The sequence below is a fragment of the Crinia signifera genome, chromosome 7, assembly GCF_055691185.1.
Source record: "Crinia signifera chromosome 7, ASM5569118v1, whole genome shotgun sequence".
NCBI classification, from domain to species: Eukaryota; Metazoa; Chordata; class Amphibia; order Anura; family Myobatrachidae; genus Crinia; species Crinia signifera.
The window spans coordinates 98,900,874-98,919,255 of record NC_139223.1 but is presented as its reverse complement, the minus strand read 5'-3'; the positions used below and the strand labels follow the sequence as shown (position 1 = coordinate 98,919,255).

Here is an 18,382-nt window from a genome sequence, read left to right as displayed (position 1 = left end):
TCTATGCTGTTCTGTAGGTAATCAGCAGATATATTGATAATAAACCTTGTATTGGCTGTCTCAGTCCGTCACAATAAACAATCTATAAATTGCACATACTCTTTTTACTTTTTATTATTGTTGTATATGCATCACATTAAATTCCTATCAATTTTTTATAAAAAGGGTTTTGTGTTTTATTTTTTTTTAACTTATTGTTCTCACTTAGAAGTCTCCAGAAGCCCACGTGAAAAGTGCTCCCACAACCGGTGTGGGAGCACTTTTCACGCGGGCTTCTGGAGACTTCTAAGTGAGAACAATAATTTTTTAAAAAATAAAACACAAAACCCTTTTATAAAAAATGTATAGGAATTTTATGTGATGCATATACAACAATAATAAAAAGTAAAAAGAGTATGTGCAATTTATAGACGGTTTATTGTGACGGACTGAGACAGCCAATACAAGGTTTATTATCAATATATCTGCTGATTACCTACAGAACAGCATAGAGAACTGTAAAGTCTAAACAATAATTCCAAGTCTACTGGAATAAGTACATTTTTATTCATGTATTGACAGGAGAGGTACAATATAGATTTGACTATATTATGAAGTAGATACAATTGCCTCCAAATTTTTTATGTGCAGTCTATTAAAAGTGATGTTTTAAACAAATAATTTTTTCATATAAATAATATACAAAAGAGTGCGCCCAAAAAGGCAAATTTGTCTTTCTGTCCGCTTCTTGCGAACAAATCCCCCTTTATTCAGTCACAATACTGAATGTGTTGGGCGCACCACCAATCCAAGACTACTAAAACTGTCAAGAAGTAGTCCAATATATTGGTTTCTCAGATGAATTTTCGAAATGTTTAAGTCAATGTTTTGAGTCTGTGCGGATCCAAAAAAAAACCTTCTGTATAGTCACAGTGCACAACCCCCAGGAAGAGTACGCCTTTTCCTCTCTCTACGGGACATTGATGACACCTTCCTACGTTTAGCAAGGCGAGCCAGCCTCCTGGCCTCTTTCCTAGCATACTTGGCTGCGCGCTTGTGTGCCCTCGCAGGGCTACCAACTTCTGACCCCCAGCTGAGGAGGAAGTGGAAGAGCGGCTACCAGAGGAGGAACCCCCATATGAACCATCGCCACACTCTGAAGAGTTCTCACCTGCTGACTCCGGCTGAGCTGCCCACGTGTCGTCGTCTTCGTCACCATCATCTGAACCGACCGCTCCAGTATCGCAACCATCATCATCATCCAAAACGGCTCTTCCATGTATGCGGGTGGGGGGGAGCAGAGGACCGCCTCCTCATCCCACAGGACCTCCCACGCCCACTACCCCTGACTGCAGATCTACCTTCCATTACGGCAACAGCCAAACCCATGTCCCTAAACGCCCGCAAGAACTGAGCCCGGGACGGGGTCACCAGGGGGACAGGAGGACCCTCGCCGGGAGGCCCGTGGACCCCCGGCTTCAGTGGAAAGAAGAACCCAGAGCACCGTCCACAGAAGAAAGGGCAGCAGAGAGCACAGAGGGATAAATGCCGGAGAAGAAGACCCCGCCGCGAGGCCCCCCACAGACCCTGAAACGGATTGTGACTACCATGACGTGGGGACCCCCGCTCCCTGCCAAGGTCCCTCACAGCCCTCCCCACTGAACCCCTCCCCCTTTGAGACCGGTCTGCATTCTGGGCCCAGCTGGGAACATAGTCCTGCACCGGACCAGGGGCACCACCCCCCCCACACACACTGCGGCGCTGTCTCCCACCCCTAACCCGCATGGGGGACCCTTCACCCTCACTAAGTTCAGGAGCTACCAATGGATCAGGAATTCTACTCCCACCCACCCGCGCACGTGCGTTGGACACCAGGACCTCCACAGGAGACACAGTGGGCTCCCTGGATTGGCGCCTGCCACGTCCAGCCGCACCGCTGCAGTACCTCGCCACCCGGCCCCCTTCATGAGAGCCGGGAGCAGAGTCCCGCACGGCACCCCTTGATGCCGCACACCTGCCGCGCATCACTCCTGCGCCTCTCCCCACCGCCGGCCGCGCGGAAGCCCCACAGGCGAGCGGCCTGAAGCAGGAGCAGCAGCACCCTGGGAACGATGGCGAGCGGCCGGGCACGGGTAAGCCCGCACAGGGGAAGACATCAGAGGGGACAATTTAGCGCCGTCCTGGCCGTCGTCAGCCGTGAAGCGAGCTGGTGGCCGGGCAGAGCGCCTAGGACGTGAGGAGGGGGACCTAGCAGCCATGGAGATGTTAGGGAAGCAAATTGCTAGGTGTAACTTAAGAAAAGTGAAGAAGCAGCCACTCACCAGGAATTCTGCAGGAATAAGAGGAAGTCTCCTCCTCTTCCTGCTATAGTTCTTACAGTCAACCCTGCCAGACCCATGTCCCTATTGGATCCCCGAGTCACATGCTTCCTAGTGTGACACACACATGGGGATGTTTAACTCACTACATGCCTATTGCTGGCATTATGTTACTCTAATGGACATTTTAAATAGTGAGAGGTTATTTGTTGATTGCTAATTTTTGTCTTGCAGAGGAGAAAGGGTCTGAGGGGGAATACAGAAATGTCATCATTAACACCACTCAGAAGGTGGCCGACTTTTATGATGTAGAGGAGCGCCTGGGAACGTAAGTATAAAAATACTGTGTCATGCTAAAATGATGCCCTTTCACAATGGTATACTGTACAGTCCCTGGGTCGACAATGTCGACAGTGACCAGGTCTGCATCTAGGAATGTTCGACATACCCTAGGTCGACATTGACAGAAGGTCGACACAAACTTAAGGTCAACATGGACACAGTGGAAATTAATATGGTCGACATGATTTTTTTCCACATATTTTTTTAAAGAAGGTGGTTTTTTATACTTTGCTATGGCAAACGGATGCGGTACACTTATACGGTGTTCATGTCAACATAGGTTGACACAGGCACCCAAAAAAAGTGAAATACTCATGCCGAATTTATTCATGTCAACAATGTTCATGATCGGCAGAGGACACTGAAAAAATATCAGTGTGGCAAAAGACTGCAAGATTTGGTGCCTTCAAAGTTGGTTTAAGTAATAAAAGTAAAGATAGGGTTAGCTAGGGTTACCATCCATTTGTGATTACTGTGGACAGTCCGTTAATTAAGCCGTTAATTAAGCCGGACTAAACATTGTCAGAGGGAGATTCGGGTATAACATGTAATGGGCATTATGTTGTGTGGCATAATTTGTAATACATGCGTGACGTGTAATAGGCATTACGGTGTAAATTTTGGATGCGTTATCCCTATTTTTAGTTTGTCTGGCTCCTAAATTGTAAAACATTTGCCAAGCCGTGGCATAAAATGTAATGGCTAGAAAAAATGGGTGGCAACTGTGCTGAGTTAGTAGTATGTATGGCCTCTGCAGGTTTCACCCAGGTATACTACATAATACCCTAAAATAATAGTATACAAAGAGGGGTTGTGGGTTTAAACTGCGCTGACCTTAACTGCTTAATACAAGTGGATATAAATCAGGTTGCTGACACAATTTGTTAAAAAGTAGAAATGATTTTATTTTAAAATGTGTTAAGTATCTCATACATTTATAAAAAAGATCCTTATATAGTATTGGAAATCACAGTCAATAGTGTTCTAATACCGGTATACTAACAGACAAGACTCACATGCATATAACATATAGAAGATATACAGTAAATGCTTTCTTTCTTTGTAAGTGTCCAAAAAAGCAAGAAAAAAAATCACTGGGTATTGGACAGGTTAATGCTTATGGATTACAGTCTCTAGCAGTAATCCGAAGAAAGGACAATCAAGTGTTTAAAACTGGGAGATTTCCTACCAGTGGGGAAGTATTGCCAGACAACTGTGGTTCATTTGCAGGTCCCAGGGAGCGATCTTCGTCTGCCGGCAGACTATACCTCCTACAGTCGGGTTTCACCTGTGTACCAGGCTTCCTTGGGATAATTCAGAGTACCGAGGAAGCCTGGTACACAGGCGAAACGCGTCGATTACAGAGCAACCGATCCCTCCAGACGCGGCAAGTCACCATCACCGCTGCCGCCATAGGAGGTACAGTCTGCCGTCAGACGCTAGGTTTTTTTCATCACACCTAATAGGATACCTCCATTATTTTATTACTTTTGAACAATATATTGTAGCTTTGTATAAACCAAAGCAACTTTTTCTGCCTTATGGGAACTGAATATGAATTACAATGTTTGCAGATCATCTTTATACCAATTGGGAAATATACACAAAAAATAAACTCCTTAAAATGTAACCAGAATCCTCTTAACTAACATTATTAATATTTCACATATGTCTTAGTAATCCTTAAAAAAATTATATTTAATGTGTTACTACAGAAATTAACAGTCATCTTGAGGCTTGTTAGACATTCTAGAACCTGTAATTCCATTTCAGACAGGACTGCATTTTTACCCACTGTGTATGTTGAGAGATGATGGGGGAAAATCACTGCATACACACTGAGCATTTTTCGCCCATTTTGGCAATTTTACCCCGGAGTGGATGACTTTCCATACCAGGATGCTATGTAAAGCTGTCCACTCTGTCGCTCATCTGCTGGTAATACCAGCAGATGAGCGGCTGAGCCAGCAATGATGCACTCATCGCCGCCCCATATAAACCGGACAGCTTTTAAGCAACCCTACCCATACATCTTGCCTAAACTGCATTTTATTCACATCGCTTTGTAGATAGAATGTACAAGACTCTGTTCATGAAAATGATATGTGACATGCCCATATTCAGTGTGCAATGTGCACTGAATAATTAATTGCATGCAAAGATGTTCATAGATACCGATTCACACAGAGCTCATGCGTTATGTGTAACATAAATTTTATCCAACAAAGGATATGCATCGGCATGGCATAACTAGAACAGCTGTTTAACATGCAAGGAGGCTAGATGTACATGGCCAAACTGTATACTCTGAGAGCCGGGCTCTCCTCCCTGCACCTGGAAGAGGATAATAGTGCAGGGAGGAGGAGGTCACAGGTGAGGGGGGGGGGGCGGTGCAGGGTGGCGGTGGGTCGTGGTAGAAGCCCATAGGCTTCTATGGGGCATTGCTAGATTTTTCTGGCGATGCCCCCCGTCGAGATAACCCTGCGGGGGATGCTTAGAGCATCCCAAAATGCGGTAAAAACCCAGATAACAGTGTTTTTACCGCATTTTTAGTTTAGGGAATCCCCCCCCCACTCCTCTCCTATTTACATCTCTGACCTTACTGTAACTCCAGTGCTTAAAGTGGTCCTGGTGAGGATGTGGAACTACATTCTCCCGCCTCTGTTCCCCTCCCATATGTCACAGCCAGGGCGGTTGCTAGGGTATTCAGCAGGGTGCGTGCTTTAAATGAATGGCCTATCCCATACACCCATGAAAAGAATACTGTGGGCCACATAATACCACCCATAATTTAAATGATGCCCCACAGTACATATTTCAGTGTCATCAGCTGTCACAGGTATGGGGGTTATTTAGACCTGACCGCACAACCGCTACTTTCCAGAATTCTGCAATAAGGTTTTCACCACCCACAGTGAGAGCTGTAATAAGCTTGATAAAATTAAGCAGCCCTGCACATAGCTGCAAATCCATTTGCAAGCAGTCTCCATGACTGCAATAGAAGCAGGCTCTGAGAGATCACAGCTGATGTCACACAACTTCCCTTCAAATGCCTAGGTGTTTTTGCTGACACTCCCAAAAAACATCTGGTTACCATCCTCAAATCTTGTCAACTTCCATTCGGCCAGCAATAAAAAAAAAAAATAGCAAGGCATTGCGCGTGCATACAATGAGTTGTATGCTAGAGCAATCTATCGATTATTGTTAGTCCCGCAAATTTGCAGCCGAGTGATAAGGACTGAGTATTCCCCTATGTTTATGTGCCCTGTATAGTCTCTTATTGTATTCAAATGTAAGTCACTGTTTCTTATTTTGCTTTTTCATTATATACTCTGTAATTGTGGATTCCTTGTGGTGCCATATAAAAGAAAGATAATAATAATACATATAGCAATCCTAACTCTGTAATAACATTTCAATATTCACATCCAGTTCTTATTTTGCCCCTAGTGCTGTTAATAATAGCTGTTTAATAATAGCTTTTTGCAGACTATGGAAACAACGTCTGGCTTTCAATTCCCACCCCTTGTGTCTTTTCCTGTGGCACATTATTTATTTTCTCTCATTTGCATACCTCCCAACTTTATCAATAAGAGAATAGGGACACTCGCGCTGCTAGCGCCCGGCAAGGGGGCGTGGCATATGTAAATTAGGACACTTATGCAAATTAAGCCACACCCCCGTTTTCGGACGCAAATATACGCTGTGCGCATGCACACAGCGTCTATTCTGTCAGATTGGGGGGGACTCCCAACTGCCCCCCCCCCCCCTCGCAGCGGGACACTTCCGTCCGCGGGAGGGACGTGGGAACATCCCCAAAAATAGGGACTTTCCCGCGTTTAGCGGGACAGTTGGGAGGTATGCATTTGTGAGGTTATTGTATAACCCACTATGGAAGCTTCTTGTTCCTGCTTGGAACTTAGCTTAGCAGAATTCAATTGGAATAAACCCAAATAAATAACCCGTGTGAAACATTTAATTATTTGCTTTATACATGTTAGAAATTAACATTTTGAGTGGTTTTATTTTTGGTGTTGTTTTTTTTGTAACTTGCAGGATTTTTTATTATTTTTTTAAGTTACCAGTGTGTTCTTCCTCAAACTGGGTGACTGCATGCTATCTACCAACAGCAAATGACTACAATTTGTCGGATTAAATTTACTTATATCATACGGTATAATAAAAATTTAGAGAAAATGTAACTCCCATACATGAGATGGGCAAACTGTTACTATCCAACTATGCTCAGTGAGACTGCTGATACTTGTAGTTCCACAATAATTGTAAAATGACAGGCTGCATAAGTAAGTAAGTAAGCAAGTTTTATTTATATAGCGCACTTTCTCCAACAGGACTCAAGGCGCTTTACAGACATTAAAAATAACAATGCACATACTGCAATACAAAGGGTTATCAGTACAAGGAACAGGTAACAATGGCAGTACAGATGTACATCACACATACAGATATGCACAAGACGCATTCTAATAAGGGACATTAACATGGGGACATATTTACCGAGCTGTGCTGTACCCAGGCAGCCATTCAGCGGCGCCACATGGTGAGTGCACAGCCGGTAACAGTACTGATATATATATATATATATTAGATGTACTCTAATGAGGGACACAGACATGGGGAAATTATAATTACTGAGCTGTGCAGCACCCAGGCAGCCAATCAGCGGCGCCGCATGGTGATTGCACAGCCAGCTAGGTAGCCAGTAACTGTACTAATATATATACTAGATGTACTCTAATGAGGGACACAGACATGGGGAACATATCATTACTGAGCTGTGCAGCACCCAGGCAGCCAATCAGCGGCGCCACATGGTGATTACACCAACCAGTACTGTACATATAGAACACAAAAGAACAGTACAGGGTACACAGAACTATACATAACACAATTAAAGCACAATTCTTAGTACACAATGCAGCTGAGATATACAGTAGGAAGTGAATGAGAATAGATGCAGGTATAGATTGTAGATGAGTTATACCCCTTTTACACCAAAAATCCTGGTCTGACCCTGCTTTATACCCCATCTACACAGCACTTCGCCCTGGGTCTGCACCATTTACACTGAACCTGGGTCACCCCTGCCTTTCCTTGTGGATGTCGTTAAAAATGCTTGCTTGTTGCCAAGGGGGGGTGAAATTGCTTGTTGCCAGGAGGCAACACACACACACATATATATATATATATATATATATATATATATATATATATATATAAAAAGTAATGAGAATGGCGCTCTATAGTGTAATAGATTAGTGTATACACCGTGACTTGTATTTAAGTTCTGCGTACCATATAATAAAGATAAATAGTGCTCATCAAATTACTGTTATCCCGGAAAAATAAGACCATAAAATATCTGGGTGTGAACCTAGCGGTTAATGAAGCAGACTTGATAGAATGTAATTATGGGGGAAATTTACTAATATTAAAAACCTAGTTTTTCGTATTAGTATTTTTCCTACGACTGCATACGACTGTTTCAGCCGTATGCACAGTCGTGTTCCGGAGGGGAATTTACAAAGCAGTCATATACGACTGGTCCGGGGCTGGTTCCCAAAATACGGGGGACAAAATGACTAGGGGTCCCCCGTATTTTAAGAACCAGCCCCAGGCCAAACCAGCCAGCAGGGTAATGCCACAGCCGGGGGGAGACTTTTTATACATGTCCCCCTGGCCAAAGCAGTCTCCAGTGTCCATCGGAGCGGGTCCCAGCAGCCGGGAGCAGGGCGACTTGAACAGAAGATGCCGGGGTGGTCGCCAGAGGACCAGGTGAGTAGGAATTCCTTCCACAGGTACCCCTTTAATGCCCCGCAGGCTGGGACTTGTGGTTCTCCAAGTCCCAGCTTGCGGGGGAGGCTTGCTGGGACTCATACTTCCACAGTTTAAAACAATATTTTTTTCATCAATTTTTTTACACCAGTATCAGCTCGATGCCCACCGCCCAGGGGCATCGAGGACAGCACCAGGCTTCAGCCTGGTCGGGTAAGTCCTGGAGGGGGGGACCCCTTTATTGGTGGGTCCCCAGGGCCCCTGGCCAGGCTGACTGGTCAGTAGGGTTAATGCTTTGGCCAGGGGGACTTGTAAAAAAAGTCTCCACCCGGCTGTGACATTACCCTGCTGGGTGGTTTGGCCTGGGGCTGGTTCTTAAAATACGGGGGACCCCTAGTCATTTTGTCCCCCGTATTTTGGGAACCAGCCCCGAACCTGGAGCCTGGGGCTGGTTGTAAAAAATCGGGGAACCCCTATTTGTCGGGTTCCCTGATTTTTTTATTACCGGCCCGGCTCCTTCAGCCTGGTGCTGGTTACAGCTGTGGGGGGGGGGGACCCCACGCTGTTTTTTTTATTTATTTTTTTATTTTATTTTTTTTACACTAAAGCCTGCACGGATCTGACTGATCAGTGCAGGCTTAAATTTTCGTGGCTGTTTCACGCCAATTAGCAGCCGTATTATCAATACGGCTGCTTAGTAAATCAGGAAGCACCATTCTTTTGAATGGTGATTCCTGTCGTAGCCTATCGATGGTGTAGACATTCGTATTTGTAAATACAAATACGAATGTGCCATCTTTAGGCATACAAATTGCTGTATTTTCGGGATAGTAAATCCCAAAAATACAAATGTGTAAAAAATAGGTGTATTTCTGCCTACGAATACACCTATTTTTTATGAATTCATATTAGTAAATTTCCCCCTATATGCCATTATTAAAACAACTAGAAAAAAATAACTAAAGATTGGATCTACAAAGAAATAACGTGGATGGGTAGAATAGCAACGATGAAAATGTTTTTGCTACCCAAATTATTATATCTCTTTAGGGCTATACCAATAATGCTCCCAAAATATTGGTTGAATAGATTCAACACAATAATAAATAGATACATCTGGAAGGATAAAAAAGCTAATATAGCAAAAAAACACCTGATGAGATCAAAAAAAAAAGGAGGAGTGGCACTCCCAGATATACAAACATATCAATATGCATGTATTCTGAACCAGATCCCGGAAGCTATAAGAGGAACAGAAGAAAAACCCTGGGTAAAACTAGAAGAAGAATTAATAGGAGAACAAGGTATAAAATATCTAATTTGGATACCAGCAAACATGAGGGAAATAACTAAAGGTACCCCAAAAGTGATCATAGACATCAAGTGTGGCAAAACTTGTTCTTAAAGTGACGAAGTGCTTACATATTGGAAAAGTTTTAAAATATGTAACAAAACTACATAAGGATTCATCCTGTGTGCATCTCTTGTATAAGATCAAGTTAGTGTGCTTTTAACATGAGAAATGCAGAACATAGATATGTAACAGCCTGCAGTATATAATGCATATTAATCAATGGCCGTTAGTATTCAACATTAGAAACATATTACAACAGCCTAGTGGATTACATATTTGCCACGTGTTATAGATAAACAGGTAAAGCAGTTTAAGCGATTTGCATATATTTGCACCATCTGTTTTTAAGGGGGATCTTCTGTGCTCACCCATCGACACTCATGTCGACATTGAATGGGTGTTGCTATTAGAATTGAAATTAATGACAGTATTGATTGGAACTGTATTTAAAGAAATATATTTAAAGAGGTTTTCTCATTTAAACCATGAGGGGCCACTGAGTTTAAGACATGAATCCAGTGGGTCTCACGCTGGAGAAGTTTTTTAATCCTGTTGCCGCCACGGACAGGGATGGGGACATGTTCGACAATTTGGTGCCTTAAGTCGGCCAGCGTATGTTGGTGGGCCTTAAAGTGACAGGCCACCGGCTTGTCGATGTCCTTACCGGCTAGGCAATTCTTGATGGCTGACCGGTGGGCAATTGCTCGCTCCTGGAAGGGTCGACTCGTTTGGCCAACATATATAAGTGCGCAAGGGCACTTGATGATATACACCACAAAGGCCGTGGTGCATGTGATAACCTGATTAATCTTGTATCGGTGACCGGTTTTGGGGTGTACAAAAACCGAGCCCGTGTCCATATGTCGGCATGCAGTGCATGTCGGGCACCTATAACATCCTGGGGCTTTGATCTGAGTATTGCTGGGGATGGTGGGAGTTAAATTCGTTTTTACCACTAAGTTGCGTATATTACGCCCCCTCTTAAAGCTAGGCATCAGGGTGGCTTGAGAGAAACACGGGAGGTCTCGGTCACTCGTGACCAGTGGCCATGTGGCTTTTAGAACCCGCGGTAAAGCCGCGCTGGTTGATGAGAAGTTGGTCACTAATGGTATTCTCTTACTGGTGTCCTTTTTGGTATTACTGGCTAGTAATTGCACTCTGGGTATATTGAGTACCTCCTGTTTTTGTCTTTTAAGTACCCTATAATCATAACCGCGTTCCAGAAATTTTTCAATAACCACATTAAGGGCCTCATCTAATTGGTCATGGTCACTGGTTATTCGCGCAATGCGCAACATCTGAGACTGAGGTAAACCCTTCTTCAGACTTGGAGAATGGTGGCTACCATGGTGAAGAAGGGTGTTGCAGTCTGTGGGTTTTGTAAAAACCGTAGTTTGAATGTTACCCTCCTTCAAATGGATTGACACATCCAGGTAATTGATCACCGAGGGGTGGCATTGCATTGTAAGTTTGATCGGGTTATCAAGTGTATTGATATTATTGACAAGAGTGGTAAGGGCCTCCATGCTGTCACCCCACACCAACATTAAATCGTCAATGTATCGGCAATAAAAAAATATGTTTTTGGAAATATTATTTTCTGAAAAGAAAAAGTTGAATTCTTGAGAGAACATAAAGACATTTGCTAGCGACGTGGCCACATTGGACCCCATCGCACAACCGGTTAACTGCAAATAAAAACAACCATTATGCAAAAATAATTTTTAGTGAGAATAAACTCCAGTAATTCCAAAAACAAAGAAATGTCCAGACCATCGAATCCATTAGAAACAAGGAATGTTCTCATGGTGGCAAGTCCTTCGGTGTGGGGATGACAGTATATAAGTTGGATACATCCATTGTGCATAATACTGCTTGAGTCTGAATATTTTGCAATTGATGTAGTTTGATCAAAAGTTGAGTGGTGTCCTTCAGGAAATGGGGCTGTGACATGACAAGTGGCTGGATGAGTGTGTCCAGAAATTGAGATATGGGTTGACAGAGGGAATTGCAGGCGGATATGATGGGGCGGACCGGGGGGTTATTGCTGTCTTAGTGGATTTTGGGAATGGAATATATCACAGGGGTGATAGGGAAATCGGAGGACAGGGTCTTGTGCGTTTTCTTACTGATGTGGCCTTCTTCCAGGGCATGTTTTAAAATGGCATCCAATTGTTTTTTGAAAGTAGGTGTTTGAGCACCTGGTAACTTCCTGTAGGTGGTGGCATCAGCCAAGTGGGTATCCAGGTTTTGGATGTAAGTGGCACGATCCTGGACTACTATGCCACCACCTTTGTCCGCCGGTCGCACAATTATATCCTCTCTTTTGGACAGCGATTGTAAGGCCAGTTGTTCACCTTTCGAGAGGTTATGGTGACGGCGAGGCTGGACTTTATCCAATTGTGAAATGGATGAGTCCAGTAACCGGGATTGCGTTCGTAGGGATGAGTTTTGAGACCGCGGATCAAAGGTGGATTTGCTACGTTGTCGCAGGAATTCTTGATGTTTGTCTGGAGTCATGGGCACAGTTTGGTGTGGTAATACTCTTTAATACACAAATTTCTGTTAAACCTGTGGAGGTCTATTTTCCATTCAAGATCTTTATGTCGATTGGTGGGGACAAAAGATAAGCCCCTAGAGAGGACACTATGCTCCAGGTCTGATAGGGGGGTGGATGACAGGTTAAATATTAACTCTTCTGTTTGTTGATGGGCAGTTTGGTGGAGCCTTTTCGTTTGCCCTCCGCGGCGGGTGGGTCTGGCACGGAACCCCCCGTACGGGCCCTGGTGGCGCGGCCTAAAGGGATCCTTGTGGATGATGTCGATGGCTCATCGGAGTCGGCAAACGCAAAATCACTGTCACTATTAGAACCGACTGGATCGCGTCTAGGTTTCCATTGTGGTTTGGAGCGGCCTTTGTATCTAGGATTGTTCGGTTGAGTGCCGCTGAGCCAACGGTACACACGCGCTTCTTCATAGTCGCTTTGTACAGTGGCTAATTTTTTCTTCTTAAAGCGCTCCAGATCTGCTTTATAAGTGGCTATTTGGCTCTCCAATTCGGACCATAGGGCAGTGTGTTTTTTGTTTTCCAGCATACTTTTGTGCAGCGTTTTGAATGTGGCTATTTTGGATCTGGTGGAGTGTAAGGATTTTCCAGCCTCCTCTATTACAAGGATCATGAGATCCATACTGCATTTGTTCAACACAGAGATCCATTTATAGCAGAATTCTGCGATGTTTCGCCCTATGGTAGGCGTGTTGGAAATTCTGAAGCCACGGGGTATTTGGGCCTGTCGGTAGTAGTGAGACAGTGAAGTCCCATGCAGAAGACAATCAATCTCCTTCTTCTGTAATTTCAGGAGAGCATGGTAGATGTCGTCAGGTGTGTCTGTCATTGTGTCCGTAGTATCAGGTTCCTCGAACAGGATGGCCTGTACCTGATCTGGTGAGAAGGACAACATATCTTTGAGGTGTTGTTGCAGCTCCACAAAGCTGAGAGGATCTGTCCTGGCTGTAGTGGGTTCCATTTTTAAACGGACAGCAAGTTGTTACAATAGTCCGCTGATAATTCTGCAACTGGATCAGCTTGGCAAAAAAATTAATAAAATTTTTGGACCAGTGCCTTGTCACTTAGGGTTCCTGGCGGGGAATCCAAATACATATATGCATGTTTAGACCGGCACTTGGTACATCCAAGCAAAAGTAAGGTGCCTTCCACAAGTGAATAATATAGTGGCGGTATTCAAAAAATGAAGACTGGAGGCGGCACTCTCAGTGAAAAAAGTCAACCTTGTATTATAACATCACAGTGGTAAAATTCACAGTTGGAAACGTGTCAGCATTGCGTGTCGACCGTTTCGGAGATTTTGCCCCTTCTTCAAGACTGCTGACTGTGCAATAAAGCTCAAAAAAGCATGGAGTGCAGAAAACCAACATACATAGGGAACAACTTGGTTTAAATATATAAACACACTTACGTGATCTTGATCCCTGACTGCTCAGTGGCGCTGACTTCCGGCTGCGTGCCCACGTGACAACTGACGTCAGTTCGTTGTCTAGGTGACCCGCCGGCGTCAGCTCCAGCTGGCAGACGGGAGGTGCGGGGGGACATATTCAGAGTGCGTTTGACCTGCAATACGTACAGGAGCGCACATGTTAGTGATCATAGACATCAAATGTGGCAAAACTTGTTCTTAAAGTGACGAAGTGCTTACATATTGGAAAAGTTTTAAAATATGGAACAAAACTACATAAGGATTCATCCTGTGTGCATCTCTTGTATAAGATCACGTTAGTGTGCTTTTAACATGAGAAATGCAGAACATATATGTAACAGCCTGCAGTATATAATGCATATTAATCAATGGCCGTTAGTATTCAACATTAGAAACATATTACAACAGCCTAGTGTCACCTAGACAACGGACTGACGTCAGTTGTCACGTGGGCATGCAGCCGGAAGTCGGCGCCACTGAGCAGTCAGGGATCAAGATCACGTAAGTGTGTTTATCTATTTAAACCAAGTTGTTCCCTATGTCTGTTGGTTTTCTGGACTCCATGTTTTTTTGAGCTTTATTGCACAGTCAGCAGTCTTGAAGGGGCGAAAGCTCCGAAACGGTCGACACGCAATGCTGACACGTTTCCCACTGTGAATTTTACCACTGTGATGTGATGTTTTAATACAAGGTTGACTTTTTTCACTGAGAGTGCCGCCTCCAGTCTTCATTTGTTTGAATACCGCCACTATATTATTCACTTGTGGAAGGCACCTCCCTTTTGCTTGGATGTACAAAGTGCCGGTCTAAATATGTATGTATGTATGTATGTATGTATGTGTGTATATATATATATATATAGTTTGCAGGCTTTGTTCGTTACTCTGGACAAATAGGTGATGACCACGGTGCCTTCCCCGGGATAGTATAGCAGGAGTTTCGGTACTTATGTAGTATCTGGGCGCCTGATTTAGAAATCGGGTCGGATCGGGCACATCGCATCGCATGCGACCAAATCGGATGCGATGCGATGCGATTTTTCCATAGGATTCAATGTTAATATGGACTGAGTCCATTTTAACATGGAATTCAATGGGAAAAAGGGGTCCTTTTCATACCCCTACTATCCAAGTGGGCATGGAGTTGGATATAAACCTGTGGCGAGCGTAGCGAGCCACCGAGCCCGAAGCGTGGCGAGCGGACGGTACTCTGTGTCCCCTCGCGGGGCTCGCTACGCTCGCCACGCTTCGGGCTCGGTGGCTCGTTACGCTTGCCACAGGTTTATATCCAACTCCATGCCCACTTGGATAGTAGGGGTATGAAAAGGACCCCTTTTTCCCATTGAATTCCATGTTAAAATGGACTCAGTCCATTTTAACATTGAATCCTATGGAAAAATCGGGTCATCGCATCCGATGGTCGCATGCGATGCGATATCGCATCGCATCGCATCTGATTGTATGCCTTAAGTTAAGGCATACAATCAAAAAATCGGGCGCCCAGATACTACATAAGTACCGGAGTTTCTTATACAAGACTGTACAAGGAAGAGGCGGCACTCACTTGGATTTGAAAAAGTGCTTTTTAGTTATTCTAATTGAGATGCATATGACAACGTTTCAAGACATTTACAGTCTTTTCATCAGGTCATTCAATGGTAGCAATAAAGGCTTTTGCACATTGCACCTTTATTGCTACCATTGAATGACCTGATGAAAAGACTGTAAATGTCTTGAAACGTTGTCATATGCATCTCAATTTGAATAACTAAAAAGCACTTTTTCAAATCCAAGTGAGTGCCGCCTCTTCCTTGTACAGTCTTGTATAAGAAACTCCTGATATATATATATATATATATATATATATATATATATATATATATATATATAAATATCTTGTAGATTATGCACTCACAGCCAACTGTAAACAATGAGGGGGTGCTCCTTTAGAGTAATACAATGTGTCCCAATAATATGTAGAATGGGACGAATCCCAATAAGGGCACTCACCAGGATTTCACGTATTTGACAGCTTCTTTATTGATTATCCAACCAGAATTGCTTATCTGTAGGTCTACGTTTCGGCCACTAGAGGGCCTTTCTCAAGACACTGCAACATTGACATCCACACAGCTCAGAGGTCAGGTATCAGGTATATATACACACACACACACATACACAAATATATATATATATATATATATATATATATACACACACACACACACACACACACACATATATATATATATATACCGTATATACTCAAGTATTAGTCAACCCGAATATAAGCCGAGGCAACTAATTTTACAACAAAAAAACTGGGAAAACCTATTGACTGAAGTGGGACCCTCACTCGATTATAAGCCGTGGGGGTTTTTTCAGCATAAAAAATGTTCTGAAAAAGTAGGCTTATACTCGAGTATATATGTATATATGTATATATATATATATATATATATATATATACACACACACACACACACACACACACACACGTATATATCACATCCGTGGTGGTACCAGCGCTAAACCAGCAATAAGTATGTCCAAATGAAGTTTTTTCAGGCAATCAATTTTTGCCTATCTGAACACGACACTCTCCCTTATATTTTAGGGCGGCTGCTCTTTTCCAACGGGCTGGTTCAAAACTGCCACTTCAAGAGAATCTGGAAAAAATGGGGTGAAAAAAGCGCCTCCTAGTGTAGTATTTTAGTAGTACACACACTACACCTCCACCAAAGGTATATAACACCCCAAATTCAAAAGGTGTACCATAGGAAGTGGTCTCCAACCACTTTGTAAATAGCTTGAATGATCACTCTCATGAGTCAGTCAGGCAAAAAACTCCCCCTCTCTTCAATCACCAATATACATCAGATGGACAATAAATAGCAGCAGACTGCCGTGGTCACCAGCATAGTTATAATGACACCCCGGTTGGGGCCTTTCGGGACGAACCAGGGCGCCGCGATGCCTATGATGCCCCAGAAGGTGGTGAAAATGATCATGGGCACGGTGATGGTGTAGTGTGTGTACTACTAAAATTCTACACTAGGAGGCGCTTTTTCACTATATATATATATATATATATATATATATATATATATATATATATATATATATATACACACGATCCAAGGAAAGAGCACTCAGGAGACTTGTAATCAGAACAATAATCTGTATTGTGGAAACTTGAACATTTTTGGGACCTCAGTCCCTTCCTCAGAAATCCTACAGCACAGAATAAGACAAACAACCCCCCTACATATACCCCTTTACTCACCATACCACGGCGTCCCTGCACGCCGGTAACCGTCAGACGGTGCACTTCCGGTCCTCGCAGCAGCGGTACCATGGTAACCGCAATGCTTGCGTTCCACCAGGTCCACGCAGCGTTCCATAAGATGCGCATGTCATCCGGGGTACCTGGCGTCTCTGGATCAGTCCGGGCAGGCTCAGTGGTATAGTTGTACTGACTGAAAAATAAAACATATAATCAGAAACAAACATATACAGTATACACAAGATACTGCCGTACATATATTCAAAAAAACAATCAAGTAAGAGAGTTCCAGTTGATCTTGTCGTTCAGGCCACCCGGTCTAGTGGTACCCAAACGCAAAATCCACTCGGACTCTCGAATCAGCAAATTTTTGACCCTGTCACCCCTGCGTATAGACAGGGGGACATGGTCAATCATAAAATACCTCAAATCCTCTAAACGATGACCCGCGGCCTTAAAATGTCGGGGCACCGGCTGGTCCACCAACTTGCCTCTCAATGTAAGGCTGATAGAAGGACAGTGGGCAGCCATCCTCTCTTTGAATTTTCTAGAGGTTTGGCCCACATACCATAGGCCGCAGGGGCAGGTAACAATGTACACAACATATTATTTATTTATTTACAGTTTCTTATATAGCGCAGCAGATTCCGTTGCGCTTTACAATAGTAAACAGTGATAAGACAAACTGGGTAACAACAGACAGACTTGGAGGTAGGAGGGCCCTGCTGCAAGCTTACAATCTATAGGGATATAGGGGGGAAACATAAGGACAGGCACCAGTAATAGCATAGCAGTTACAAGTCCAGAAGGGAAGCTATATAATACATAAGTGCCTCGGAGGGTTATGCATGTAGAACTTAAATAGGATAGGCTTGCCTGAAGAGGTGAGTTTTCAGGGAACGCTTGAAAGTTTGGAGACTGGTGGAGAGTCTTAATGTGCGTGGAAGGGCATTCCATAGGATGGGAGCAGCCCGATAAAAAGTCCTGTAATAATGAATGGGAGCTAGTGATCCGTGCAGAAGAGAGACACAGATCTTGTGTAGAGCGTAGTGGTCGAGATGGGAGATATTTTGTGATAAGTGCAGAGATATATGCTGGTGCAGTATGGTTAATAGCTTTATAAGCAAGTAGAAGTGTTTTATATTGAATACGGTAATATACAGGCAACCAATGGAGGGACTGGCAGAGCGGATCAGCAGACGATGAGCGTCCTGCAAGGAAGATCAGCCTAGCAGCAGCATTTAAAATTGATTGCAGTGGTGAGAGTCTGTTCTTGGGAAGACCAGTTAGTAGACTATTGCAATAATCAATGCG

The 18,382-nt window shown here is 43.7% G+C and overlaps 1 protein-coding gene across 3 annotated transcripts in view; it reads left to right on the top strand.

Annotated features, from left to right (window-relative positions):
* MYLK (myosin light chain kinase) overlaps positions 1-18,382 on the top strand; it is a 383,637-nt gene that overhangs the window by 271,405 nt on the left and 93,850 nt on the right. For all 3 annotated transcript variants that reach the window (XM_083153527.1, XM_083153528.1, XM_083153529.1), the window contains exon 8: positions 2,532-2,625. In XM_083153527.1, the coding sequence (XP_083009653.1) occupies positions 2,532-2,625 (94 nt within the window). The remainder of the gene's footprint in view (positions 1-2,531; positions 2,626-18,382) is intronic.